At 40.4% G+C, this 27,892-nt stretch overlaps 1 protein-coding gene across 6 annotated transcripts in view; it reads left to right on the top strand.

Annotated features, from left to right (window-relative positions):
• The window catches only part of EML1 (EMAP like 1), a 277,513-nt gene that overhangs the window by 180,800 nt on the left and 68,821 nt on the right, over positions 1–27,892 (top strand). The window contains exons 1-2 of one of the 6 annotated variants that reach the window (XM_070752515.1): positions 20,521–20,784; positions 22,919–23,070. The exons of 2 other annotated variants lie outside the window; for them this stretch is intronic. Coding sequence is in view for 1 of the 4 variants with exons in the window: in XM_070752497.1 (XP_070608598.1) it covers positions 20,715–20,784 (70 nt within the window). In the remaining 3 variants the exon portion in view is untranslated. Of the gene's footprint in view, positions 1–20,248; positions 20,785–21,153; positions 21,334–22,918; positions 23,071–27,892 lie in introns of those variants that run through there. 3 more of the 6 variants (XM_070752526.1, XM_070752497.1, XM_070752535.1) reach the window with 3 other exon arrangements.

The following is a 27,892-nucleotide window of genomic DNA, read 5'->3' as shown; positions in this document are numbered from 1 at the left end:
TAATATAGTTGTAGAATAAAAAGTAATAAAATATTGTTTGTTTTCAACTTATTATTAGAGAAAAATTGACTCGGGGCATTGATCTAATTAATGTACATTGTCCAAAGTCACTTGCTGAACTGGGTGGCTTCAGAAATTAAATTGATACCAGTAATAATAATAGAAATAAAACAGAGTGTATTTTACCACCTGCTCCCTTCCTTGTCATGAAGCCCATACCTTTGGGAAAGAGAAAGAGGTTACAAAGAAATCTTGGCTCTCCCAAAACTATTATTGCCAGCTGAGGTCTATGGCCACAAAGCTCAGAATTCTCACCAAGAACCAGATACAATGCGCATAATTTCTGCCAAGAAGGAAGCCTTTGGGAGTGGGGGGAAAAGGAGGCAGAAATGATGCATTGCAAGATCAAGGCAAGCACACGCTTGCAAAGTCAATCAAATCTCCTTGATCTTGCTCACAGCGGTTCAAGCCAGAATGTTCATTGAGCATCTCTTTGCAGGTGTTCACAGTATCATTATGGAATCATATTTTTTTTCTCAGTCCAAGAGCTATAGAGAAGCTGCTTCTCATGTTTGACTTCAATTGTTCAAAGCTCATTTCGAGGGGGAGAAATGCTCATATCTGCTGATTTTATAAGAAGCCAGAATTCCTCCTTAGCCCTTTGATCTCACAGCTGCTGTGTGTTTTTTCCTCTATTCTTGGCAGTTAAATCATTTTTTCTGTAGGCAATAATGCACGTTATCCTTATGTAGCTGGCTGTTTGCCGACACATATTTGTAATTCTTCTGTTCATAACTTTCCAAAATCCATTTTAGGAGATTATTGCATGGCCCTTTTGAACTCCTGTTTGCAAATGCTTATGACATTACTATAATATTAATGAACACGATTTTTTTAAGCAAACATCCTAATTTGTTTACAGTAAGCAGGGAGGAGCATAAGATAGACCTGCTTCAGCTTCTCAGTTCCACCTAATTATATTATTTTCTGTAAGTACACATTCTACAGTATGCAAATTGCAAATGATGCTTCATACAGTATGAGTTCTGTTTAATCCTAACACTTTGCTTGATTTGTCATTTTTGATTGGAAGCCAAATAAAATTTAAAATAACAGAACTCTGGGGAAAAATAAAGGCCATTCACAATTTTCAAAAAATAAATGACCTTTTTGGTGACCAGAGCTAGAAAGTTTTAATGTTTATCTCCTCTGTTTGCCTGAAAGAAAGTTGACACTTATTAAGCTGTTAATTTATATTTATAATCTTTTAAGCATGTCGGGGTTTTGTATTTGTTTTTTCATTGTTTTGCTAAATACATTATTAAAGCTAAAAGAAGCAAGAAACACCCTACAATAGCAAGGGAACTAGATGCACTGCAGAGGGATCTGGACCGGGGGGGGGGGAGTAACTTATCTTGCTGCCAGTCTGCTTCCTCCCATGGCATGTGGGTGCACAGTGCAACTCTCCACCCCGAAAAATTATTTTAAAAAATAAGCCAAAAACAAAATGGCGACACATGCACAGTGATTAGATTAGATTTATTGGATTTATATGCCGCCCCTCTCCGCAAACTCGGGGCGGCTCACAACAATAATAAAAAACAGTACATAATAACAAATCCAATGCCCACCAATCTAATTACAGTTTAAAATTAATAAATTCATAAAACAATCCCAATGTATATAAAAACAGACACACAGTCAATCAATCAATGACAAAACAACATGGGCAAGGGGGAGATGTTTAGTTCCCCCATGCCTGACGGCAGAGGTGGGTCTTAAGGAGTTTACGAAAGGCAGGGAGGGTGGGGGCAATCCTAATCTCAGGGGGGAGCTGGTTCCAGAGGATCGGGGCCCCCACAGAGAAGGCTCTTCCCCTGGGTCCCGCCAGACGGCATTGTATGGTTGACGGGACCCGGAGAAGGCCGACTCTGTGGGACCTAACCGGTCACTGGGATTTGTGCGGCAGGAGGCGGTCCCGAAGATATTCTGGTCCGGTGCCATGAAGGGCTTTATAGGTCATAACCAACACAGTGCCAGAAACTTGACTTCTGCACATGCGCATAATAATTTTTTTTAAAAAAATGACAGTGCCCACGGACTGGCACCGACCGATATGGGTTGGTGATGTCATTGTGATGTCACTAGCAGGTCGTTACTGGTTCACATGAACTGGTCCGAACTGGGAGGAATCCACTTGTGATCTGGACAGAGTGCCTGAGCTTGCGATCACAATCACCATTTCATTTATACTAAATTATTAGTGGTAATGGGAGTGTGAGGAGGCTATTTTCAATCAATCAAATCTAATAAAACACGTTTATGCACATAGTGCCCTAACGTAAGCAAATTATTCACATGATCAAACAACATAACAGCACAATGGATAAATACATATAATCAATTGCCATCTCATTTTAAAAAGAAGAGATGTGTGGGGACACTGGATTCTATTATTTAGTTAATTTTTAATTATTTTCCAGAATTATAAAGTAAATTGTCGAATAACAGTAACTTTAATAATCACGTGTATAGAATGATAATAATCACATGTATAGAGTGTTGTGGTTCAGCCTGAGGCAGATCAAAGGCCAGCTGCATCTCTGCTGGCTCCATGCCCGGAGGAGGCTGACAGCGAAGAGGAGGGGGCTGAGCAGTCGGACGGGGGAGGGTCCAGTCAGGAATGTGACGAGGAAGAACAGCATGGGAGCCCCGGTGAGGGGCCCTCCCCTGCCAGTAGCTTGGAGTCATTAGGTGACGAGGCACAAGCTGTCATGCGACAGAGACGTTTAGATCAAAGGAAGGATCAATTGAGGAGATATTATCAGCATTGAATAAGGAACATCAGGGCTTGGGTGTGGTCCTCATTAGCAGGGAAGGGTTTATAAGGCAGGCAAGCTATTGAAGCCATGTGGAGTGTTATCAGTTTGGAGTTCCTGTAACCTGCATTGTTTCTTGGCGTCTCTGTTCCTGGCTTGTGGCCCAGCAGTCTTGAAGAACCGTGGGAGGTGTATGTCTGTTGTCTACAGCCTTGTCTTGGCAGCAAGAATCCTATATTGGTGCATGGACAATTACCTTCGTGTATATATTTGGAGTTCCAGTGTTTTCCTGCTTTGTAAGGACATTTTCTGTTAGCTTCGTTTCCCTTGAACATTATAAAACTGTATTTGAATTTTACAGTGTGTCTGGCTTATCTTTTTGGGTTGGTTATAGCTTCCGGAGTGACCCAGACAGAACATAGAGTAATTTCTATGAAGCCTGTAACAGAAATAACAGAAAGAAATACAGAATTTTCCACCTCTCCAAATCCCCAATACAGGTCTACATAGAAGAACTATTTTATTCATTTTATTTATTTATTTGTCAATTATAGGATGGTAATTTGTACAAATAAAACATTAGATAAGTAATGATAAAAAGTAATGATAGAAGACAATAGGATAGGGACAGTAGGCACAATGGTGTTCTTATGCATGCCCCTTACAGACCTCTTAGAAAGAGAGAGAGGTCAATTGTAGATAGTCTAAGATTAAAGGTTATGTATCTAATCGTTTTCATTGTGCATCACTGTGCTGTGCTTACAAAGTTCACTGGCACTTTCAGATAAATATCATTAATTAATTAACACATGAGCAAATAAACTTCGCTCCCAAAATATGCTCAGTTGATCCACACTGGTTCTTTGAAAAAGGACAATACTGTATTCACACTTTCTAGAAGGCTATCACCAAGGGAACAACCTGGAAGATGTGAATCTAACTTCCCCAATGACTTTGCTTGTCAGAAAGTCGCAAAAGGTGACTACATGACTCCAGAACACTGTAACCATAATAAATATGAGTCAGTTGCCAAGCATCTGAATTTTGATCATGTATCCATGGTAATGTTGCAATGGATGTTGTAAAAAAATGATCATAAGACACTTATCAATACTATTGTGACTTCAAACAATCAGTAAACAAACTGTTGTGAGTCAATGACTACCTGTATCCAGATTTCCACCTATGACCTAAATAGAAGTAGAAGGTTGATGGTGGGGGGGGGGGGGGGGAGGAAACACTATTATGCATGTGTTTTGTGTTAAATAATAGTATTTATTTATTTAATAGTAAAAATAATAAAGGCTGGATAAAAAATAGTGTAGTGTAGTGTAGTGTAGTGTAGTGTAGTGTAGTGTAGTGTAGTGTAGTGTAGTGTAGTGTAGTGTAGTGGTCTGGTCTGGTCTGGTCTGGTCTAGTCTAATCTAATGCTGTAGAGTAGAGAGTTGGGTGAGAGGCATTTAGGGCTCAAGCAGAGATTTTCTTTCTTTCTTTCTTTCTTTCTTTCTTTCTTTCTTTCCTATGCCACCCTTCTCGAGGTGACTCAGGGCGGCGTACAACATTATAAACATTATAACTAAACAATGTCGGTTGGCGGGCCCCAGGGGAAGAGCCTTCTCTGTGGCGGCCCCGACTCTCTGGAACCAGCTCCCCCCAGAGATTAGAACTGCCCCTACCCTCCTTGCCTTTCGTAAACTCCTCAAAACCCACCTTTGTTGTCAGGCATGGGGGAATTGAGATATCTCCCCCGGGCCTATATAATTTATGTATGGTATGTTTGTAGGTATGTCTGCTTAAAAATGGGTTTTTTTAACTATTTTAAATTTTAAATTGTATATTATTAGATTTGTTATGAATTGTTTTATTGTGTTGTGAGCCGCCCCGAGTCCATGGAAAGGGGCGGCATACAAACCAAATAAATAAATAAATAAATAGATAGATAGATAGATAGATAGATAGATAAATAAATAAATAAATGCAACAATATGTAAAGAAATCTAAATTACTATAAAAGAATTATACAAACTACTGTAAAGTATTAAAGAATCCCCATATACAGTCATACTCATTCATCCAATTCAATCATACATAGTATCGGCTGGAGGCAATCTCATCACTCATGGCCTCCAACGCCGTCGGCAGAGTTGGGTCTTAAGAGCTTTATGAAAGACCAGGAGGCAGGGGGCAGTATGTATCTCTGGAAGGACTTTGTTCCAGAAGGCCGGGGCCGCCAGCCGACATTGTCTGGCCAATGGGACCTGAAGAAGGCTGACTCTGTGGGACCTAACCGACTGCTGGGATACATGAGGCAGAAGACGGTCCCAAAGATAATCTGATCCTAAGCCATGTAGGGCTTTATAGGTCATCACCACCACTTTGAATTGCGCCCAGAAACCAATGGGCAACCAGTGCAGCTTGCGAAGTGATGTTGAAATATGGGCAGATCTTGGTAGCTCCACTATAGCTCGCGCGGCTGCATTTTGCACAATTTATCGTCTCCAAACACACTTCAAAGGCAGCCCCATGTAATTGAACCTTGAGGTGATAAGGGCGTGAGTGACTGTGAGAAGTGACTCCCTGTCCAGACAGGGCCACAACTGGCGCACCAAGCATATCCATGTGAATGCCCCCCTCACCACAGATAAGAGATGGTCTTCTAAGCTCAGCTGTGGATCGAGGAGGACACCCATGTTGCGGGCACTCTGAGGGACTCCCCTTTTTTGCTTCTTTCTGGTCCAAATTATTTCTGTATTGGGGTTAGTAGTCTGTCTATTTCTGAGAAAATGTAAGGAATACATTACTGATCCAAATTAGGAATCAAACATGGAAGGCTGATCAAAAATATGTTCCAATTCTTACTCAATAGGATAATGTGTAACTCAAGAGTCCCAAAATTAGGTGGCAAGTTAAGATAGGAGACACTTCCATTACTAAGGCTCCTTATATATTTCATTGGTATTGCCAGAATTGATGTATCATTAATCCAAGGTTTTCAGATAGATTTGAAGGAATATTCAGATTTTTAAAAAAGTGTTGGATCAGAAAACTACACACAACTGAAGCTTTCTGTGTTGGTGTTGATACAGCAGTCTCTACTGCTGAAGCAAGCTGCTATGTAATTCACAAGTGGCTGCATGAACAGCCCTGGGACCAACATCAAACAAAGTTCTCGCTTTGTGTGCTTATTATTTCTTTGGATCTTGGCCAGATTGAAAGGATAGTCCAGCCATTACTGCATGTTAACCAGTTTGACTGCGTGAACAAAAGAGAGACTGGAGTACATGACAGAATTAACTAATCCACATTAATTCATCTTGCAAATGCACCTTAATTTGTGGAGCACTGATGGTAATCCATGTTTATAATTGCAAAGGTAGGAGAATAGAAAAAGATGCTATGCTTTGTGAAATTGTTAATCATGAATACATAAATCCTTAAGGGAGACTATTTTGAACAGCTGTACCAACACACCATGAAAGATGACATTCAAGCAGAGGAGGAATATGATTTCAACTATACAACCAGGTACAAATACCACTTTTTTTTGAGAATTTGAGGCCAATAAGAGGAAAAGTGTCTGCTCAGTTTGTAAAACTAGTGATATAGTATTTCCTTTTTCCCATGACACCATAGTCCAAAATGCTAATTAGATTTAGTGTTTGAAACCTACAAACATGCATACATTCAGGTAGTCCTGGAATAGAAATATATAAGAGAAGCTCAGTATCTAAAACATTTTGGAAAAAGTTCTCAGAAAGTGGCTTAATGCCCTCCAGAGTTTTCTAATGAGAACTCCTGGAATTGTGTCTTTCTCAGGGTGGTTGGTAATCTTGGCCCTCAGAGCCCCAACACATCTATAAGGCAATACAGCAGAGCCTATTCAAAAACTTGTATCTTAATTATCTTTTACATGTACTTCATAATAACACTATTGGTGCACCATGACTCCCAGGTTGAAGGCTACTACCATGATTTTGATGACAAAAAACCCAAAATGTATACCCTAAGAGGAACCATGAGATTAAAAGGAGGAATGCTTAGGATCTATTACAGTAATCTTGTTTCTCTACTATCAATTTCCCTGTGGTCATTGATGAGACAGTCCTCAAACTTTTTAAATGGGGCCAATCAGGGGTTAAATGCTACTGGTTTGTACTGGTTCAGGAAAACCATTACAGGACATTTGGCTTGGTTAACTGAACTGGTAGTGATGGCTGGCCGGTCATGCTCCCAAATTGATTCCCTGGTCGCCATCGCTTGCACTGTCCAGCCCAGTCACTTTTCTGTAGCTTACCTGCCTGAAGCCCTGTGCCCCTGAATTGCCTGCCCAGTAAGCCTGCAAAGTCGCAGCCTACCTAGCTGCCCCTGCCCACCTGTACCAGCCTGCTTTTCCTACTCCATTCCCCGTGGCTCACAGAGCTGATATGGTTACCTGCCTTCCATGCGGTCTTATCAGTGTCCCCATGGCCAACTTGCAAAGGCAGGCAAGCATGTTGGGTCTGGCCAGCCACGAGGAAGGGAACTAGTAGCCTTCCTGAAGGTCCCCCATGCCCACTTGCCTTCTGAGGTTGAAGTTCAGCCCTGCTCGACCAATGGATGGGTGGGCGGCCCTTGATGGAGACGCAGCAGCTGCTGCTCTGGGACTGAGATGGGTGGGAACACTCCAGATGTGCATGTGCAGCAGCTCTGGGACATCTGCCTGCCATCCTGGAACACTGCTATTGCCCATCTCAGCCCCATAGCAGAAGCTGCATCCACCAAGGGCCTCCCGCTGCTGCTATGGGGCTGAGAGGGGCGGTGGTGGCAGCACTCCAGGGTGGCAATCAATCTGGGATCAGAGGGATAGCAGGTCCTGGCTGGGAGCTTTCAGACAGGCAGATGGGTGCAGGGTTAGAGGCTAGCAAGATGGGGCAGTACCAGGAAAGGCAAGGCAAAGGGAGGTGAGAGGAGGAGGAGGAAGAGGAGGGCGGCGACAGACTGAGTGAATGAATGGTACTTAAGTTTTGGCTATTCCAGCACTCCCAGTGACATGATTGTGAGCTTAGTGAGAGCTGAGTAACTGGCTCATACTACAATGTCTCATGGTCACATAATCACTATTCACAAACTTCCCAGCCAGCTTCCCACAAGTAAAGTCAATGGGAAAGCCATCAAGGAAGATCACAAGATGCTTTGGTAAGTTGTTTGCAGCCCCCCATACCAGGCAATAGCCATCCTTGACCCAACAGCACAATGTTTCATAGGCCGCTACATATCTCTTCCACCCAATAGCAGCCACTCCTGGCTTTGCAATCCAGTGTATTGACTTGAAATGTATCCTACTATGTTTACATTCATAATAAAAAAATGGCAGCTGGGGTATGTAAATAGATTAGACAATTTATTGGGATGGCATAGCAACACTTTTATAACAACAAATAAAGGACAATGCACTTTCAATTTCCTAACTGATTGTTGTTGATTATTACTATTTATTCTTTTAAATAAAGGCAATTCAACATAAAATACTACATTATATGAGATAATGTGTTTGCTTTCAGAACCTGCGGATTCTAAATAACAACATTTTCAAATGGATTGCCCAATACAAATGGATAATGTGTTCTCACAGTGGTGGATTTACAGCATATAAATGTGTTCGTGTTGTATAATTTATGGTGCAGATTGCTAATTTAACCAAATGTGCAGCTGTTCCCTTGAGATGTCCCTATTTACCATAATTGCATTGTGTCTTGATGAGAAAATGTAATTTACAATAATGTAAGAAAATGGAAAATACTTTTTATCAACCAGTATAATCCTTATCACTGAGTTTGTGGAGGTTGCGTGTCAATTTAATGACTGATCATATATCGTTTCATGCTGGTTTTAGAAAGTGTTGCTTACTTGGGATTGATTTGCATAAGGATTTTTAATAAATTGTAATTATAGCCATATAGTCGTTAGATTCACAAAACACACATAACCTGGTTACAGAGTAAACCAATTTTCTGTGTTTTCATAATAGCAGAAAATGTAAATTAAGCTTTAAACTTAAAGAAATATGCAATTATACTATCTCAGTATTCCTTTTGGGGATGTAATGTTAAGCAAAATGCACAAAAAGGAATAAGAAACAGAAAACACCAAAGAAATTAAAAGCGTGAGATAAAAAGGAAATAATATTGTAGTAAATCTAATTTACACCAATATCTTTCATCATACTTCTGCATACTGTTTTATCCCTGTTTATACCTTATCTGTATAATTTCATACATTATTATTTATTCTTTAAATTTCTTTTCAGACTCTTATAAACTTCATGCAACCATGACTTACTTAGTTTTGACTAGTCCTGCTCTTCCCATTCCTTCTTCCTTCATAAGTTTGTTTCACAATTCATTCTCTCTTATTACTTTATCTAATTAAACGTGTTGTAAGAATGTAGCCAAATATAATGATCTTAGAATTATATCAAAGGTGATTATAGGATACATACATATAGATTTGTATGCTGCCCCGAGTCTATGGAGAGGGGCGGCATACAAATCTAATAAATAAATAAATAAAATAAATACATACATGAAATACTAGAGAGGGGGAGAAAGAGAGAAAAAAGAGAGAGAGGGAGAGAAAGAAAGAGAAAGAGAGAAAGAAAGAGAGAGAGAAAGAAAGAGGGAGGGAGGGAGAGAAAGAGAGAAATAGAGAGAAAGGGAGGGAGGAAGAGAGAGAGCAAGAAAAGAGAGAGGAAGAGAGAAACAGAAAGGGAGGGGGAGAGAGGGAAGGAGGGAGAGAGAAAGACAGATAGAGGGAGGGAGGAAGAGAGAGAGAAAGAAAGCAAAAAGAGAGGAAGGAAAGAAGAGAGAAAGAAAGAGGGAGGGAGAGAGAAATAGAGAGAAAGGGAGGGAGGGAGGGAGAGAAATTTATTTTGCTAAATTTTTTTGGCTAAGCTTTTTTTTAGCCCTCCCCCCCTGAATGGTGTCCTCCTTTCCCAATCTTAAAATCTGGTCACTTTACCCATATGTGATTTTGGACTTAATAGATTCTTAAAAGGAGATGGTACAGGCACCTCTCTTTCTACTCATTATATACAGTATACCTTTGTAGCATTTACAATCAGAGCTTTAAAAAAACCCATACACTTTGTATTTGTTGGGACTGTTATTCTCAGAATTTAGTTATAAAATGTATATACCACCTCAGTCCAACTGGATTCTATTATATATAACTATATTATTATTATTATTATTATTATTATTATTATTATTATTATTATTATTATTATTATTATTTAGATTTGTATGTCGCCCCTCTCCGAAGACTCTATAACTATAACGAAACATATATTGAGGGCTGTAATCCTGAAAAAAAGCAAGTCTTGACAGAATCCCAAAGGCCCAAAATAGAGGGGGCTATGTTCCTCTCAGAAAATAAGCTTCTATGTAAGAGGAGAACCATTACAGGAATATCTGCCTTTGTATCGCTTATGTCAATGTAGGCAAAGTTGTCTCTTCTATGACATGTGTACTTCAATTCCCAGAATTCCTGTGCTAGCATGTTTGGCTCAGGAATTCTGGGAGTTGAAGCCCACAAGTCCTAGAAGAGCCAACTTTGTCTACCCATGCCTTACATCACTTCCTGCTAGATGGAAACTGTAAACAGTTCTGACTACCCAGATCAAATGGGTATATCTGATTAGGGAAAGGTCTCTTAGCCATTTGGGTTTTTAAAGGTAGTGTCTAGCATCTTAGATTGCACTTGGAAATTGGATGAATGCTCAACTAGTATGATCAGAGTCTGGTAATTCTATTTGCAGCATAACTCTAGGTCACCTTGCTTCCATTCTTGCTCAGAATTTTAAGAAATATATTCCCCATTTATCCAAAGGCATCATGTGGAGGAAATCTGCTCTAAAAATACTAAAACACGTTTATCATAGTGTCATCCTTGAAATACCTCGCAAAAGTGCTGATGTGAGCTACAAAAATGGTAAATTTACATGCAAATACAGGAATTAACTCATTTCTTAATTTATAATCAGATTTTGATAGCATAAGTGATATGATGAGGATGTTTACTGTGTTTAGCTTCAAGTATTCAACCATTTTAAAGTATTAATATTACATATTACATTACATATGAGGCACATTATGCAGTGCCTATGGGCAGGTTTCTACAGAATGAATTACTATGCTTTTGATGTCAAAATGCAGAAGAATATCTTTTGATATGCAGTACATAGCAGTTTTGATAATCAGTCCTCTTGCAACATGGTTGAGAATAATGAGGGAAAATAGCAAGAAGCACATTTAGTATTCAGATGCTCAGAGCATATGAGTTCTGAAGAAGATGGTAGGAACAAAATCCATTTTGCCTTACAAATCAGAATCAATTATGCACTCATTCTAAGCCATGGAAATGATTTTTAATCATTCCACAACAGACTTTGTGGAATCTCTTGGGGTTGACAAAATTATTTGTGGGTTAATATCTTGCATTGAATATACTGTATTTTAATTTGGAAGCTATGGTAATGAGTGGTGGCTTTTGATTCAATTATTCTAGAATTTGATATAATAAAAATAACAAAGTTGGAAGGAACCTTGGAGGTCTTCTAGTCTAACCCCCTGCTTAGGCAGGAAACCCTACACCTCTTCAAACAGCTGGTTATCCAACATCCTCTTTAAAACTTCCAAGCAAGCAGCTCTACTGATTAATTGTTCTAACTGTCAGGAAATATCCCCTTAGTTCTAAGTTGCTTCTCTCCTTATTCAGCTTCCACGCATTGCTTCTTGTTCTCCTCTCAGGTGCTTTGGAGAATAGGTTGACTCCCTCTTCTTCGGAGTCTTCGGAGAGGGGCGGCATACAAATCTAATAAATTATTATTATTATTATTATTATTATTATTATTATTATTATTATTCTTTGTGACAACCCCCGAGATATTGGAACACTGCTATCATGTCTTCCCTGGCCCTTTTCTTCGTCATACTAGCCATGCCCAGTTCCTGCAACCATTCTTCATATGTTTTAGCCTCTAGTCCCCTAATCATCTTTGTCGCTTTTCTCTTCACTTTTTCTAGTCTCAACATCCTTTTTACATTGTGGCGACCAAAACTGAATGCAGTATTCCTAGTATGGTCTTACCCAAGCCTTATAAAGTGGTATTAACACTTCACGTGATCTTGATTCTATCCCTCTGTTAATGCAGCCTAGAACTGTGTTGGCTTTTTTGGCAGCTGCTGCACAATGCTAGCTCATATTTAAATGGTTGTCCATGGTTGTCTATATGCACTAGACTAGATGTATTGCACTTCAACTCCTTGAATTCTAAAAGTTTGAGCATACTAGATGGGAATTTAGGGAGGTGAATTCTAACACTTGTCTGGAGGACACTAGGTTGTGGACAGATTCCCCAGCCTAAAAGGCATATGAGAGTACAGCTATCTATGAATAACAGGTTTGTCATAGATAAATCACAATTCTAAGCTAAAATGTTGCATTACTGTTATTTAAATCAAATTAATAAATATCATCATGTCTTTTGATAATGGCTAATTATGATTTAAACTTTTTGAAGAAATTTCACAACTATTTCACAACTACTTGGGCAATCTGCTCTAATGTGGTTTTATTATTCATTTCAACCAAATATATAAAAAATGATACAGCATTTATTTATTTCATGTTTATTTATGTTTGCCAGATTTACTATTATTAATGTTTTGCTTTGCATAAGCATTATTTTTTAAAAAACATAGAAAATAGCATTGGTATAAAAATTAGTACCACAGCGAGTAATCAAATTTTTTTAAGAATTCTTGAAGGATAGTTTTACATATTTTGGATTCTGTGTTTTAGATTATTAATAAAACAGCTTATAGTAAATTAACTTCATCCATGTAAATGTTATTTTGGAAAAAAATTAATATGGAAATTGAAAATAATATATATATTAAGATTACAAACATGTAAATATCCAGATTAGATTATTTTTTAAAAACCCTTCATCTGTAGTTTATGATCTTTATTATATTTTTGAAAATGTTAACATTTTATATTGATATGTTGCTTATGTGTCTTACAAATGCCATGTTTTTAAGAGGTAATGCACTTCAAAATGTTTATTTAAATGTGAATGTAGACTTTACTTAAATTACTGGTTATAGGAAAAAAGAATGGAATAAATGTTTCAGTGTACAGTAGTTGAAAGTTACAAGAACAAAAAGTAGACTCTCCCATTTTCTTTTATGGCTCAAAGATAATAATCTCCCATTTTATGTCATTCAAAGTGATGTGTTTTCAGTCAGATGGCTTCTAATATATTTTTCCATATAAACTAATTTGGATTTGTAGAAATCCATCAACACCACAGCTGACTGAATAATGCTTAATGTTAAGATATTTTAGTGGTTATTACCTAGTTCTTAGAGGTCCATTAAAATGCTTCCAAATCTATTACAATGCTGTGCATACTTTTAAGCATATTATTTCTCTATTTCATTTTGCACTTTAGTAGTCTAACAAGATTACAAAGCTTCAAGCAATCCAAGCAATGAAACTACTATTTCTTATTTCTCCTTTTGCGTTTCTTGGTTCCAAAATTTGATAGTACAGTGGTACCTCGAGATACGAGTTTAATTCGTTCCGGACCTGGGCTCTTAAGTCGAGCAGCTCTTATCTCGAACGACTTTTCCCCATAGGAATTAATGTAAATAATTTTAATTGGTTCCAGCCCTCAAAAAACTCACAAAGTTAGTCTAAATTATGCAGAAAGACATGTTTTTAATGAAGAAATGTACATGTACATATAAATGAATAATGAAGTTTCTTTCACTTAACTTGTAAACTTTCTTAAACTTTTAAATTTACATATGTTCAACTTCTCTGCCACCCAATCCTGTAGGACAGAGGTCCCCAACCCTTTTTGCACCAGGGACCGGCTTTAAGCGATCAAGAGAGGAATGGGTGAATGAATGGACGGAGGGTGGGAAGGAAGGAAGGAAGGAAAGAGGGAAGGGACAGGAACAGAGGAAGGAAGGAAGGAAACTTATGAAAGGGGAGAGTAAGAGAGGAATGAGTGAAGGGAGGGAGGGAGGGAAGAAGGTGGGAAGGAGAAAGAAAAGAAGAAATAGAGGAAGGGAAGGTAAAAGAGAGAAAGAAAAAGAGCAAGAAAGAAAGAAAGAAAGAAAGGGGGAAGGGACAGGAACAGAGGAAGGAAGCAAGGAAACTTATGAAAGGGGAGAGTAAGAGAGGAATGAGTGAAGGGAGGGAGGGAAGAAGGTGGGAAGGAGAAAGAAAAGAAGAAATAGAGGAAGGGAAGGTAAAAGAGAGAAAGAAAAAGAGCAAGAAAGAAAGCTGCAAGCACCCCCCCGAGCCCCCCAGGCCGGCTGCAACCTTTTAAAACACGCGCGCCGCTTCGCAGCTGTCTCCTGAAGCCGAACGCGGAAGTTAGCGTTTGGCTTCAGGAGACAGCTCCTTGGCGCTTGTATCTCGAATTTGGGCTTGTATGTAGAACAAAAATATCTCTCCCCTCCCAGCTCTTATCTCGAGTTGCTCTTAAGTAGAGCAGCTCTTATGTCGGGGTTCCACTGTACTGACATTCAAAGACTAAAACATAAAAGCCATTCTACCTCCAAAATAAAGCACTAAAATGTGCACGACACATTACATAAGTTTCCGGCACATGATTTGAAAAATGGATTAGATTTGTTTAGATGCCTTTTTTATTCACTAGTATATCTATCATATTAATATTTGATTTTTGAAAGCAAAGGGCAGTTGGTAGCCTATAAACCAGATTTAATGGTTCTCAGATTATGAACAGAGAAAACTTCTTGTTACTTTCTATATACTTTAGGTAAATATATATTTTATTCCTGAATTTTTTATGCAGCAGTACATGTTGTTATTATAAGCCTAACATAAACTTTATGTGTACTTCTCATCTTACTTCCTGAGAATTTAATGTTACATACATAGGATATCTACCTAATCAGCTATTCAGACAATGACTAAATCAAGGCTTGATTAGCACCGGCAATATACAATACTTTCAGTGCATCTGTTGTGCATTATATTACCTTGAGTGATCCACTATGCCCAGATGTTTTTATAATTAAGCCCTTATCTCCAACCTTAAGATGATGTCCTAGCATACATGAAAAGCAAATGTTTGTATTAAAATGTAAGATTTATTTATTTATTTATTTATTTATTTATTTATTTATTTATTAGATTTGTATGCCACCCCTCTCCGCAGACTCGGGGCGGCTCACAACAATAACAAGAACAATGTAAAAACAAATCTAATAATTTAAAAAACACTAAAAAACCCATTATTAAAAGCAAACACACACACAAACATTCCATGTATAAACTGTATAGGCCCGGGGGAGATGTGTCAGTTCCCCCATGCCTGACGGCAGAGATGGGTCTTAAGAACTTTACGAAAGGCAAGGAGGGTGGGGGCAGTTCTAATCTCCGGGGGGAGCTGGTTCCAGAGGGTCGGGGCTGCCACAGAGAAGGCTCTTCTCCTGGGTCCCGCCAAACGACATTGTTTAGTCGATGGGACCCGGAGAAGGCCAACTCTGTGGGACCTAACCGGTCGCTGGGATTCGTGCAGCAGAAGGCGGTCCCGGAGGTATTCTGGTCCGATGCCATGAAGGGCTTTATAGGTCATAACCAACACTTTGAATTGTGCCCGGAAATTGATCGGCAACCAATGCAGACTGTGGAGTGTTGGTGTGACATGGGCATATCTTGGAAAGCCCATGATTGCTCTCGCAGCTGCATTCTGCACGATCTGAAATTTCCAAACACTTTTCAAAGGTAGCCCCATGTAGAGAGCATTACAGTAGTCGAACCTCGAGGTGATGAGGGCATGAGTGACTGTGAGCAGTGAGTCCCGGTCCAGATAGGGCCGCAACTGGCGCACCAGGTGAACCTGGGCAAACACCCCCCTCGCCACAGCTGAAAGATGTTTCTCTAATGTGAGCTGTGGATCGAGGAGGACGCCCAAGTTGCGGACCCTCTCTGAGGGGGTCAATAATTCCCCCCCCAGGGTAATGGACGGACAGATAGAATTGTCCTTGGGAGGCAAAACCCACAGCCACTCCGTCTTGTCTGGGTTGAGTTTGAGTTTGTTGACACCCATCCAGGCCCCAACAGCCTCCAGGCACCGGCACATCACTTCCACTGCTTCGTTGACTGGACATGGGGTGGAGATATACAACTGGGTATCATCGGCGTATTGATGATACCTCACCCCATGCCCTTGGATGATTTGTATGCCGCCCCTCTCCAAAGACTCAGACTAAGATCTCAGACTGCCAGTGTCCACAAAGGAATGTATGTCAAAATAGTGGAGTTGGCAGTTATAGAGCAGTGATGCAAACCTTTTTTCCTCGGGTGCCGAAAGAGCATGCATGGATGCTATTGCAAATGCGCGAATGCCCACACCCATAATTCAATGCCCGGGGAGGGCAAAAACACCTCCCCCCCCCGAGGCTCTCTGGAGGTTGGAAACGGCCTGTTTCCCAACTTCTGGTGGGCCCAGTAGGCTTGTGCTTTGCCCTCCCCAGGCTTTCCTGGAGCTGGGGGAGGGTAAAAACACCCTCCCCATCCATCTGAAGGATCTCTGGAAGCCAAAAATGTCCTCCCAAAGCCTCTGTTCAAGCCAAAATCAGCTGACTGGCACACACATGCATGTTGGAGCTGAGCTAGGGCAACGGCTTGCATGCCAGCAGATATGGCTCCGCGTGCCACCTGTGTCATAGGTTCGCTATCAATATTATAGAGCAATGATGGCGAACCTTTTTTTGCTTGGGTGCAGAAAGAGCGTGGGCACATGCTATTGTGCATGCGTGAGTGCCCACACCCATAATTCAATGGCCTGGGAAGGGCAAAAACACCTTCCCCCATCACGCGGAGGCCCTCTGGAGGACACTAATGGCCTGTTTCCCAACTTCTGGTGGGTCTAGTAGGCACCTGTTTCACCCTCCCCAGGCTCCAAGGGGTTCGCTGGAGCTGGGGGAGGATAAAAACACCCTCCTCCATCCCCCCAGATGCTCTCTGGAAGCCAAAAACGCCCTCCCAGAGCTTCCGTGTGAGCCAAAAATCAGCTGGCTGGCACACACATGCATATTGGAGCTGAGCTAGGGCAACAGCTAAGGTGCCAGTGGTTATGGCTCCGTGTGCCATCTGTGGCACCCGTGCCATAGGCTATAGAGGCACAAATGATGCCTCACCTATTTTATGCACGCATCAATGTGGCATGTATTACAAAAAGGCCATGCTTAAACAACCACAGCTGCCATATTTACTTTGTTGGGTCTTGCCCCCATCCCTTTCCTTCAATATCACTTAGACAAAGGTATTATCGATTTTTGTTAAGTTCTGTTACAGAGATGCCAGGGACTGACTCAAAGAATTTATGGATACAAAACTTTCCTTGACCTTTTAAAAAATCATGGGAGATAGCTTATAGCTCACTTAGGAGGCCAAAATTTGCAGCTTGGTTTTACATTAAAACAATTAAAAGTAATAAATGTTCTTGCCTAAAGACCCTGAAAATATTTGTCATTTCACCATCCATTAGCTATTATCCTGTGGCCAGCATCCTAAATATTTCATTGTAGGCTGAACAAATATGCAGAACTATGAATTAATCTTTCCTTTTTTCTCTCCTTGTCTTTCTGCTTCTCTCTCTCTCTTTCTCTCTCTCTAAGAGAGAATTTGACTAGTCAACTACATATTTTGTTATGACAATCATTTACAAATAAATTATTTTTTATTTGCTTTTTTAAATCTAACTAAATTCAGAACTCAACAGACTCCACAACAAAATAATAAAAAATATAAAGATATATTAGAGCATGTGGTATCTTGGCTGAACTCAGAAAAACTATGGACAGTCACTATTACTGCAGAAGCTATTCCACTAAAATAGGATGCCTCCTGCAACAGCTATAAGAAGAACCACATAATTCTGTCCATGTTAATGGGAAATGTTCCAAGACTTCCCTGTATGTATTGATGCAAAGTAGGGCTACACTGCATTGCTGTTCAACACCATGATCTATGTTGGTTGGCATGGCCTCAAATATGGACAAGACAAATACATTACAGGACTAACCCACAAAAACTCTGCCTATATACATCTCAGTCTGGAAATGGACTGCTTTTTTTAAAAAAATGTTACATTATTAACTCTAATAAACAAACAAACAAATATATAGTACTGTTTTCCCAACAGATACCAACTACCCTTCTATTATTGGGGTTCTTCCACATTCATATTTTTATCTTTAAACAATACTATTCTATCTTAATGTTTTTTTGTCGCTTTCTCTGAAGATATATTTAAGCATCAATTTCATGTATGTATCATTATGATTAATAGCAAGCAAAACATATTGCAATTGATAGCTTTAAGGATGACAAATTCAGGGGATTTAGAGACATAACTTTGGGGCAGATTTTCTATTAATAAATGGTTTTATTGGTGGTTACAGAAAACCGAGATATAACTTTGGTGAAATATGAGTAATATTTAAAATACTAAATTATTGGTGCTCCTATGGGGTCAATAACATATTGAAAACATGAAATTGATGCATCAGGATGTTTCAAACACTGGGGGGGGGATCAAGTACTTCCTACGGACGATCACTCGTATATTGAATACTCTATAGAGAACTTTTATCGCTAAAAAGTCGTTTTAAAAATAATTTTGGATTTCCTCTAGCTCTTCACGTCTCTAATTACAGATTTCCTTTTTAGCATCCATGAAAGCTGCAATAAGGCAGGTTAGGCTGCAAAGTGAAAGCCTGAAGTTTTGCACGGCACGATTTGCAAGTCGAATCCCCCTTCTTTAACCGCAAGGCCCTTTTAATTATTTCGGACTTTCTCGGGATGGAGGCGAAAACTAGAACAGCCTCTTAAGGGGCCAGTTTCAGAAGATCGTAAGGGGGGGAATTGCCCAGCACTTATTTTATTTTATTTATTTATTTGTTTGTTTTGTCCAATACACCAGTGTTTCCCAACCTTGGCAACTTGAAAAAAATTGGACTTCAGCTTCCAGAATTACCCAGCCAGCATTCGCTGGCTGGGGAATTCTGGGAGTTGAAGTCCAAATATCTACAAGTTGCCAAGGTTGGGAAACACTGCAATACACAATAAAACACAATAATAATAGAAGAGATCTACGAGTAGAATGTATCATAGAAGAGAAATATAGGAGTAGAATATAACTAGAGAGAATAGCAGAAAATATAAGCGATAAAAGAGATACAAGAGATATAATGGATAGCAGAGAAGATATAGGAGAGACTATAGGACAGGGGACGGTAGGCACTCTGGTGCACTTATGAACCTCCCAGCTTTTCAGACAGCAGCAGGCGACGTATTCTGATTAGTATCAGATAAATAATTTGCTTTTCCTCCAACAACGTTTATTGATTAATTGCACTGTTCCGCCCTCGGTAATCTCGCGTTTCCCTCCGATTTTTTTTTCTTCGTCAGAATATTCCCCCCTCCCCCTCTTCTTTCTCCTTTCACTTTCTCTCCTTTGGGCCTCCCCCAGTTTAATCGCCAAATAATCGCCAATTTTCCCCCGTTGGTTTCAGGCTCCTTGCTCCCGAGTCCTCGTTTTTAGGGCGGGAGAGGGGCTGGAAGGAACTCCCTTCCCGCCACTGGGCGGGGCAGGGAGCTTGCAAGGCCGAGAAAGGGCGTCGTTCGCCGTCGCCCCAACCCGGAAAGGTTGCTTCTGCTCCTTATCGGGAAGATCAATGTGCGAAATGATGTGTCAGGGTTGAAGGCTGTTGGAATTTATGGCTCCTCTCAACAGGGAGGCAGTCATTCCCGAGAAGTGGCTAGGGAGCGGTGTAAAGGCACTCTGCCCATGCTTTGGGAGCCCCGTTTTTCTTTTCTTTTTTTCTAATTACGCTTTGCTATTTAGACGGAATCTGTTTGACAGCACTTCTGTACTTGCAGCACATGCATTGCATAGCAGTCCTGCGGGCAGCCTGCTGTACTTCGGATCCCGGGAATTGCCCCCCCCCCTTTCTCCCCCATTTCCCTTGGTGGAGGGGAAGAGCCCATTGCAAAGAATCTCCCACAGCTTCCCTCTTTTCTTTTAAAAAAAAACTTCGCGTCGGCTCTTTTGACTCCTTGCCCTTACAGAAGGGGGGGGGGGGTGTTCCTCCTTAAAAGCGCGCCCCTATTTGTGGATCGAAGAGTACCAATCCTCTTAGCCGTGCTTTGGTGTCAATAATGGAAGAAGCGTGGTTCAAGGCTTGGTGCCGGCGAGGTTTACCTCTTTTAATCTGCCTAGGAAACCCCAGATACTCTTTATTGCAACCCCCCTTACAAGGGTGCAATTCAAGCTCCCGCGAGCTTGGCTACTAGACGGGGACCTAAATTTGAAGCCCGCTCGCCTCCCATTCAACGGCAAGAGTAGGGGAAACGGGCCCCCTATTTCTTGCAAGTAGCGTCGCCCTTCTCAACTTCGCTGTTTTTAGACAACAGGCGACTTTTATTATGCCTAGCTCCCCCACCACCACTACCACAAGACCCGGAGAGGCAGCCCCATTTTCTCCCCCCACCTCCCCTTCCAGCAGAGGAGAAAAGCGGCGGCGGCCCAAGCCACGGCGGAGTGAATGCGTTGTCATGGCAACTGGCAGAGGCAGGCGGGCAGGCCGGCCCCAGCCCCAGCCGCCTCAGCTTTTGCACTGTGTGTGGGTGAGAGGACTGAGCAGCCCGAAAAGAGCCGAAGAGCAGCCCGAGTTGGACTGGGGGGGCGGGTGAGGAAAAAAGGAGGGAGGCTGGAAGGAGCCGTTTGGAGTTAAGGCTGGCGGGGAGGCCACCCCGAGGATCCCAAGCGGGCCCGGAGAGGGGCGCGAAACCGCCTTCGGGATGATGGAGGACGGGTTCTCCAGCTACAGCAGCCTCTATGACACTTCCTCGCTCCTGCAGTTCTGTAATGGTAAGGGGAGGAAAGTCCAAGGCGTGCGCGCGCCCGGACTGAGAACCTGAGAGATCGAGGGCCGCTGGGGTGGTTGGTGGTGGGTGGGCATCGCCCTGAAGTCGAGCGGCCGGGGTGGGGTGGGGGGGCTTCAGATTTATACCCGGCGAAAGATGGGGCTGACTTGGCAAATGGGATGAATGTGCCGGAGAAGCTGGCAAGGAGAATTGCTCCCCCTACTCCGCCCGCCCAGCTCCCAGCTTTCCTACTTGGAGAAAGGATGGGGCCTTTTTCGGGGCTGTGTTGATCTTTAGTTTTAGCTGAAAGGGAGAAACGAGCATTGGCTTTACCAGCAGCGCGACCTTATTTCTGCCTGGCTGAAAGAAACGCTGGGTGGTTTAGCTATTAGCTTCATGAGGAGGAGAGGGAAAGAGAGCGAGAGCTCTGCCTGCCTGCGAGGCTCTTCCCACTACAGGGTTTGCATTGACGGGTGTCTGATAGAGAATCGTGAAGATTTATGGAATAGAAAGTAAAGAAAACCCCCCACAAACCAACAACCTCACCTTGCGTGTATGTGTGTACGGAGGGAGGAAAGCAGTTTTCTATTTCTTGAGTTTTAACTTCTTAGGAACCGCCCCGCGATTGAATGCTGGTTTGTGATTGACGTGTTCCCCTTGTTTCACGGTCTTTAGGTTCTAAATAAGCAAGGAAAACATTCACAGTTGTAAATGTGTGTGTGTTTGGTGAATCGTGTAAAAGATGGTCTTGGAAGGGGCTTTTTAAAAATGCAAATTCGGAGGGTGAGTTTTGTTCGTTGGCACGCTGCACTGCATGAAGGATTGATGGTTTCTTGTACAGTTATTTTTTAAGTAAACAAAAGTCCTGAGATGGAAAATATGTTGGTTTCTAAGCTGTGTAGTTTCTGAACTGGATTTTTCTTTTTTCTTTGGAAGATATATTAAACCAAATGGTGTTTGGAATGGTGGTGTAACAAAACGCAGCTTGATTTACAGGAAACGTTTGCAATAAATTTAAGACCTAATACCCTTCCTGTATTGGACTAATCGGATAACATATTAATATAGGGTTTGTCAATTGGACTTAATAGAGTCTTTTAAAAATGGAATTTAAAGAATTTGTAAACATCCTAACTCAGTTTTGACTAGAGTTACATGTGAATACATAAAGAATGTAAAGTTTTTGCTGTTCCCTTAGAGAATCTTTGTGATTTAAGGTACAGGTTTCTTTGCCTGAAGACATTTGTTTATTTATTTATTTATTTATTTATTTATTTGTTTGTTTGTTTGTTTGTTTATTTATTGTATTTATATGCTGCTCATACCCCAAATGGAATGAGTGGCATATAAATACAGAACTACACATGCAGATTACAGTGTAGTTCACATATTATTTATTTTTGTGGTTGTAAAAGTAAGAACTATATAAAATAGCTTATTTATGTTGGACTTTGTTCGACTCTGTTTTTGGCAATGATAAAATATTCATATGCACTCTATTTCTCTTAAATCATCTAAAAGTTGGGATTAAAGCAATTTTTCTACTGTTTGTGGAAATTAAATATTGGGTTTCCATCTCTTTCATTGTTTTCAATTCTTTTTATATCTATAGATATATTTAAAATCAGTAAAGTTAAGATAGATAAATTATAGTTTTGGATAGATAAAATTATATACCTATTGCTTTCAATCTGTGCCCTTTTCCCATGTGAATTTAACTTTACTAGTATTTACTTTGAGAGATGTAGAACCGGTCTCTCAGCTTGCTATCTTGATAATCAGCTGGTAATATAGCTTCTGCCTTAGAATGGGGCAAGTAGAGCTAAAGTTCTGTAGAACTTGTTTAAAAGGAAGATTGCTTCTAATTTATATTAATACTCCACTTAAAATGAGTGTTCTAGTTATAGAAATGATGTAAGAGAAATAGAGTGCATATGAATATTTTATAATTTAAACAAGGAAACCTTTTTTCAGAACAATTAGGGAAAACCTGGACTCTTCAGATAGTGTAGAAGTACAACTTCTACCGTCTTTCACTATTGACCATGTTGGTTAGAATAGTTCAATAATATCAGAGAGCACAAATGCCTCTAGATATTGAGCAAGTAAATGGAATGTTTCCATTCTGTTCTCTTTAGGGGATTAATTCCACAATCAAGATTCTGCTAAAATAAAGATCATGCCTTGCTCTACCTACTCTTGATGGTGTCATCTAATGAAGATTCATAAATTGCATAGTGGCTAATGAGAAGTGGATTTTTTTCAGATGTTCTGGCCATAAAATCTTAAGGTTTGTTAGATTTTATTTTGAAGTGAAAATAATTTTGAAGGTAGAACATTTAGAATAAAATCTTCAGAAGTAATGTAGATTTGCAAAATATCTGCAAGCTGTTAACCTGATCCTTTTATAAAGAGTACAACCCAAGCACAAAACTTAATCTTGATATTAACAAGTATACAAATCCCACATCACAGAGGCCACAAAAATAAACAGTATTGGCCCGAGCCTCGCCATCTGGAAACTTCCAGCCAGATAGGATAAAAATCTATGCAAGTCAGACATGAAAAACCACATACCTCTAAAAACATTTTGTTGTTTTAGCTACAATTGGATGGGTTAACTTGTTGCTTTAAGTCATAAACCACAGTGCTTGGATTCATATACCGTAGTTTGTTAAGCCAAATTAGACTATCTGTGTCATGACATAGACATTGTGAACCAGGTTGCTATGGCTTATTCACAAGACCAGGATTAGGAAGTAATCACCTTGGAAAACATTTGACGAAGTATTCCATGTCATGCTGATTAGCAAGGTAGTTAAATATTTTCTGGATGCCATAACAAACATATATATATCCGTGGGTGCTTTGTAGACCCACAAATACTCAAAGAATGCTAATTGGGTGAAATCCAGCAGGTTCTGACAGGTTCTGGAGAACCGGTAGCGGCAAATACCACCTCTAGCTGGTCCCAGAGTGGGGAGGGAATGGAGAATTTGCAATATCCTTCCCCCAGGAATGGGGAGGAAATGGGTATTTTGCAGTATCCTTCCCCTGCCACGCTCACCAAACCACAGCCACCACACTGTGCCCACCAAGCGACCCTCCCTAGAAGTAGTGGTAAAAAGAATTGGATTTCACCACTGCTGCTAATCAATGGTTTCTTATCAAATTGGACAGAGCATCAAGTAGACTTCTACAAGAATCAGCCCCAGGACCTACTTTTCATATTTTTTAATGACTTGGATAAACGAGTGAGAAAAAGCTTCTTCAATTTACAACTGAATAAAATTGGAGGGAATAACTAATATACGGAACCAGTTTGTTGTAATGCTTAAAGTATCAGGCTAGAAATTAGGAGGCCACAAATCCTCGACTTAATATCATTTCAATTAGTTACCATTTGAAATTACAACTGTCACTAAAAAAAGTGAGTTATGACCATTTTTCACACTAAACAAATGTTGCAGCATCCCCATGCTCATGTGATCAAAATCCAGTCATTTGGCAACTGACTCATATTTATGACAGTTGCAGTCCTGGGATCATTTGCAACTTTCTGTAAAGCAAAATCACTTAACCAACCGTGTTACTAAATTCACAACTGCAGTGATTGACTTAACTGTGGCAAGAAAGGTTATAAAATGGGGCAAAATTCACAAATGCTTAGCAACAGAAATTGTGGGCACAATTGTGATTGTAAGTTGAGTATAAGCTGTATAAATATCTTTAAGTTAGAAAAACAAATTTGGGGTCTTTCTGGCGTATCAGTTGCTTGCTGTGGCACAATCTTTTCTTAAGCTGTTTGATCTTGGATGACTTTAAGGGCCTTCACCGTCTCACTTTGGAGAACTTTAAGGTGCTCAAGGATCAGTTTGGATGTTTCTCTGGTTACATTGAGCTTTCACAGACACTGTTGTGAGCTGATTTTCAGGATCCATCTATCGAAACCTCAGCATGTGCATCTGCTTATCAATAAAATGTATCTTTATTCATAACATCATGTTCTGTCTGGGTCCCCCCAGACGCCAACACCAACCAAAAAGAGTATCCAGACACACTGGTAAAAAGCAAAGGCAGTTTATATACTGGAAAGCAAACACAGGTAACAAAAACTGTTCTTACAGACAGGAACACGATGAAGCTTCACAGAGGTTTCACGAAGGCCAGGCAATAAAACAGGATTCTTGCTGGCAAAAACAACACTGGAGATAATAAAACCCACGCCTCCCCCAAGTCTTTCAGCCTTCTAGGCCACAAGCCAAGATCAGAGACGCCAAGAATCGAAGCAATGTCACAGGACTCCCAGTTGATAACCCTCCACAAGACTGTAAGGGCGGGCCTGCCTTTTCAACCCTGCTGAGGAGAACCACACCCAAACCCAGCTGTTGCCAATTCAGGGATGGAAATATCTTTCTAATTGGCCCCTTCTTTGAGCTGCACGTCTTTGCCTCATGTCTATTATAGCCTGTGCGTCTTCATCCAATGAATCCAGGCTACTAGCTGGGGAGAGCCCCCCCCGGGGGGTCTCAGGCTGCTCTCCCTCCTCCTCTTCCTGACGTTCCTCTCCCCCGTCTGCCTGGTCCTCCCCCTCCTGGTCACTGTCCTCCTCCTCTGGGCATGGATCCGGCAGAGCTCCAGCTGGTCCCTGAGGAGCCTCAGGCTGAATCACAACACATCAAATATCAGAACATACTTTAATAGTAATTTTATTAAAAATTACAATTGCGGCAATAGAAACTCATTGAAATAAAACAGAAAATGAAAGAAAAATGGTACAGAACAAGAGAACTACATAAAAGAAATGTAAGATTTAAATATATAAAAGGAATGATTTCCCCTATCAAAAACAATTTTAGTAACTTATTATTTTCTCTTAAAATATTACAAATGATCTCTTATTCTATCCCATCTCTTATTTATAAGAAATTCTTTAAAACATCATCATTACAACTAAGGAGAAATTTCCTGACAGAACAATTAATCTGTGAAACAGCTTGCCTCCAGAAGTTGTGAATGCTCCAACACTGGAAATTTTTAAGAAGATGTTGGATAGCCATTTATCTGAAGTGGGTTTCCTGCCTAAGCAGGGGGTTGGACTAGAAGACTTCCAAGATCCCTTCCAACTCTGTCTATTCTCTTCTCTTCTCTTCTATTTCTAATACAGTGGAACCCCGACATAAGAGCTGCTCTACTTAAGAGCAACTCGAGATAAGAGCTGGGAGGGGAGAGATATTTTTGTTCTACTTACAAGCCCAAATTCGAGATACAAGCGCCAAGGAGCTGTCTCCTGAAGCCAAACGCTAACTTCCGCGTTCGGCTTCAGGAGACAGCTGCGAAGCGGCGCGCGTGTTTTAAAAGGTTGCAGCCGGCCTGGGGGGCTCGGGGGGGTGCTTGCAGCTTTCTTTCTTGCTCTTTTTCTTTCTCTCTTTTACCTTCCCTTCCTCTATTTCTTCTTTTCTTTCTCCTTCCCACCTTCTTCCCTCCCTCCCTCCCTTCACTCATTCCTCTCTTACTCTCCCCTTTCATAAGTTTCCTTCCTTCCTCTGTTCCTGTCCCTTCCCTCTTTCCTTCCTTCCTTCCCACCCTCCGTCCATTCATTCACCCATTCCTCTCTTGATCGCTTAAAGCCGGTCCCTGGTGCAAAAAGGGTTGGGGACCTCTGTCCTACAGGATTGGGTGGCAGAGAAGTTGAACATATGTAAATTTAAAAGTTTAAGAAAGTTTACAAGTTAAGTGAAAGAAACTTCATTATTCATTTATATGTACATGTACATTTCTTCATTAAAAACATATCTTTCTGCATAATTTAGACTAACTTTGTGAGTTTTTTGAGGGCTGGAACCAATTAAAATTATTTACATTAATTCCTATGGGGAAAAGTCGTTCGAGATAAGAGCTGCTCGACTTAAGAGCCCAGGTCCGGAACGAATTAAACTCGTATCTCGAGGTACCACTGTATAGGGAATATAGACAGGAATGGGAGCTTGGGAAAGGACACGATCAAAGAAGAAACTCATGAAAATTAAGAAGCATTGATGAAGCACTGAAAAGAAAAGGATTTTGTGATTCTAAACAATTTACATTACAAACAACTTAAACTAGATCAGCTTATACAGATTTAAGGTGTCATTGAGTATTCAATCTTAATGTTTCTAATAATATTAATAATTTTCTAGTACTAAATTGGGACAGTGAAGAATTAAAAGCATTTGAGGAGGATCAGAGCTGCACTTTCGGAAGCTAGCTAGCCCAAGCAGCAAACCAGTCTAACCAGCTAACCAACCCAACCAGCCAGCCACAGACCAGTAGATATAGAGTTGAAGTCTTCAATGAAACACAGCAGCAGTAGGAAACCTTGGAAAAATATATTTACTTATTTACACTACTACTGTATACTATCTTTACAATACATACATTACACTAGTATCCCACTAGTATCTCACTACAACTATCTTAGCATTTGAGGAGAGGTCTAATTAGAAGCTTGAGGAAGAAGTTAAGACTAGAAATGTCTTGCCCTGAGCCTAATATGGATTTAGTAGCAACATTTCTTGCTGACAGCACATAATTTCATTTTATCAACAATTACTGTCAGTTAACATCAAGTTAAAGGAATCAAAATATGTCTTGGAATAGCATTAATGGAAACAGAGAGGAATGGCCTAAGGAAATTGTATTAAATAACAATTAGTTATCCCTTATAGCATAACACTGGAGGGGCCTTGATATAGATGGGAGTTTGAAGATACAATCTGCACTGTTTGTTACTAATTATATTGCTCAAGCTTTTGCTAATAAATAGTGCTGGTTAGTGTGTTTTCACCACTAGTATCTTGGAGCCATGCTCTTCTAGCTGGCCAGCTTGACATAAAATAAATTTCTAGATGACAGGTCCACTAGATGATGGCTTTTAGCAATTCTTAACCATTTATTTCCTGTTGCCTGTTTCTTCTGGTGCCTAGTTATTTTGCTTACCCTCTGTTATCATTGAATGAAATCTCCCACCACATTTTAACCCACCTTAAATATAGTGATATTTTGCCGCTTTAGATGAAGCAATATATGCCATCACTTACCTAGACCAGTCACAAGTTATTTTGACATGCAAA

Source organism: Erythrolamprus reginae, chromosome 1, assembly GCF_031021105.1.
Source record: "Erythrolamprus reginae isolate rEryReg1 chromosome 1, rEryReg1.hap1, whole genome shotgun sequence".
NCBI classification, from domain to species: domain Eukaryota; kingdom Metazoa; phylum Chordata; class Lepidosauria; order Squamata; family Dipsadidae; genus Erythrolamprus; species Erythrolamprus reginae.
This window is presented reverse-complemented; position numbering and strand designations above follow the sequence as displayed.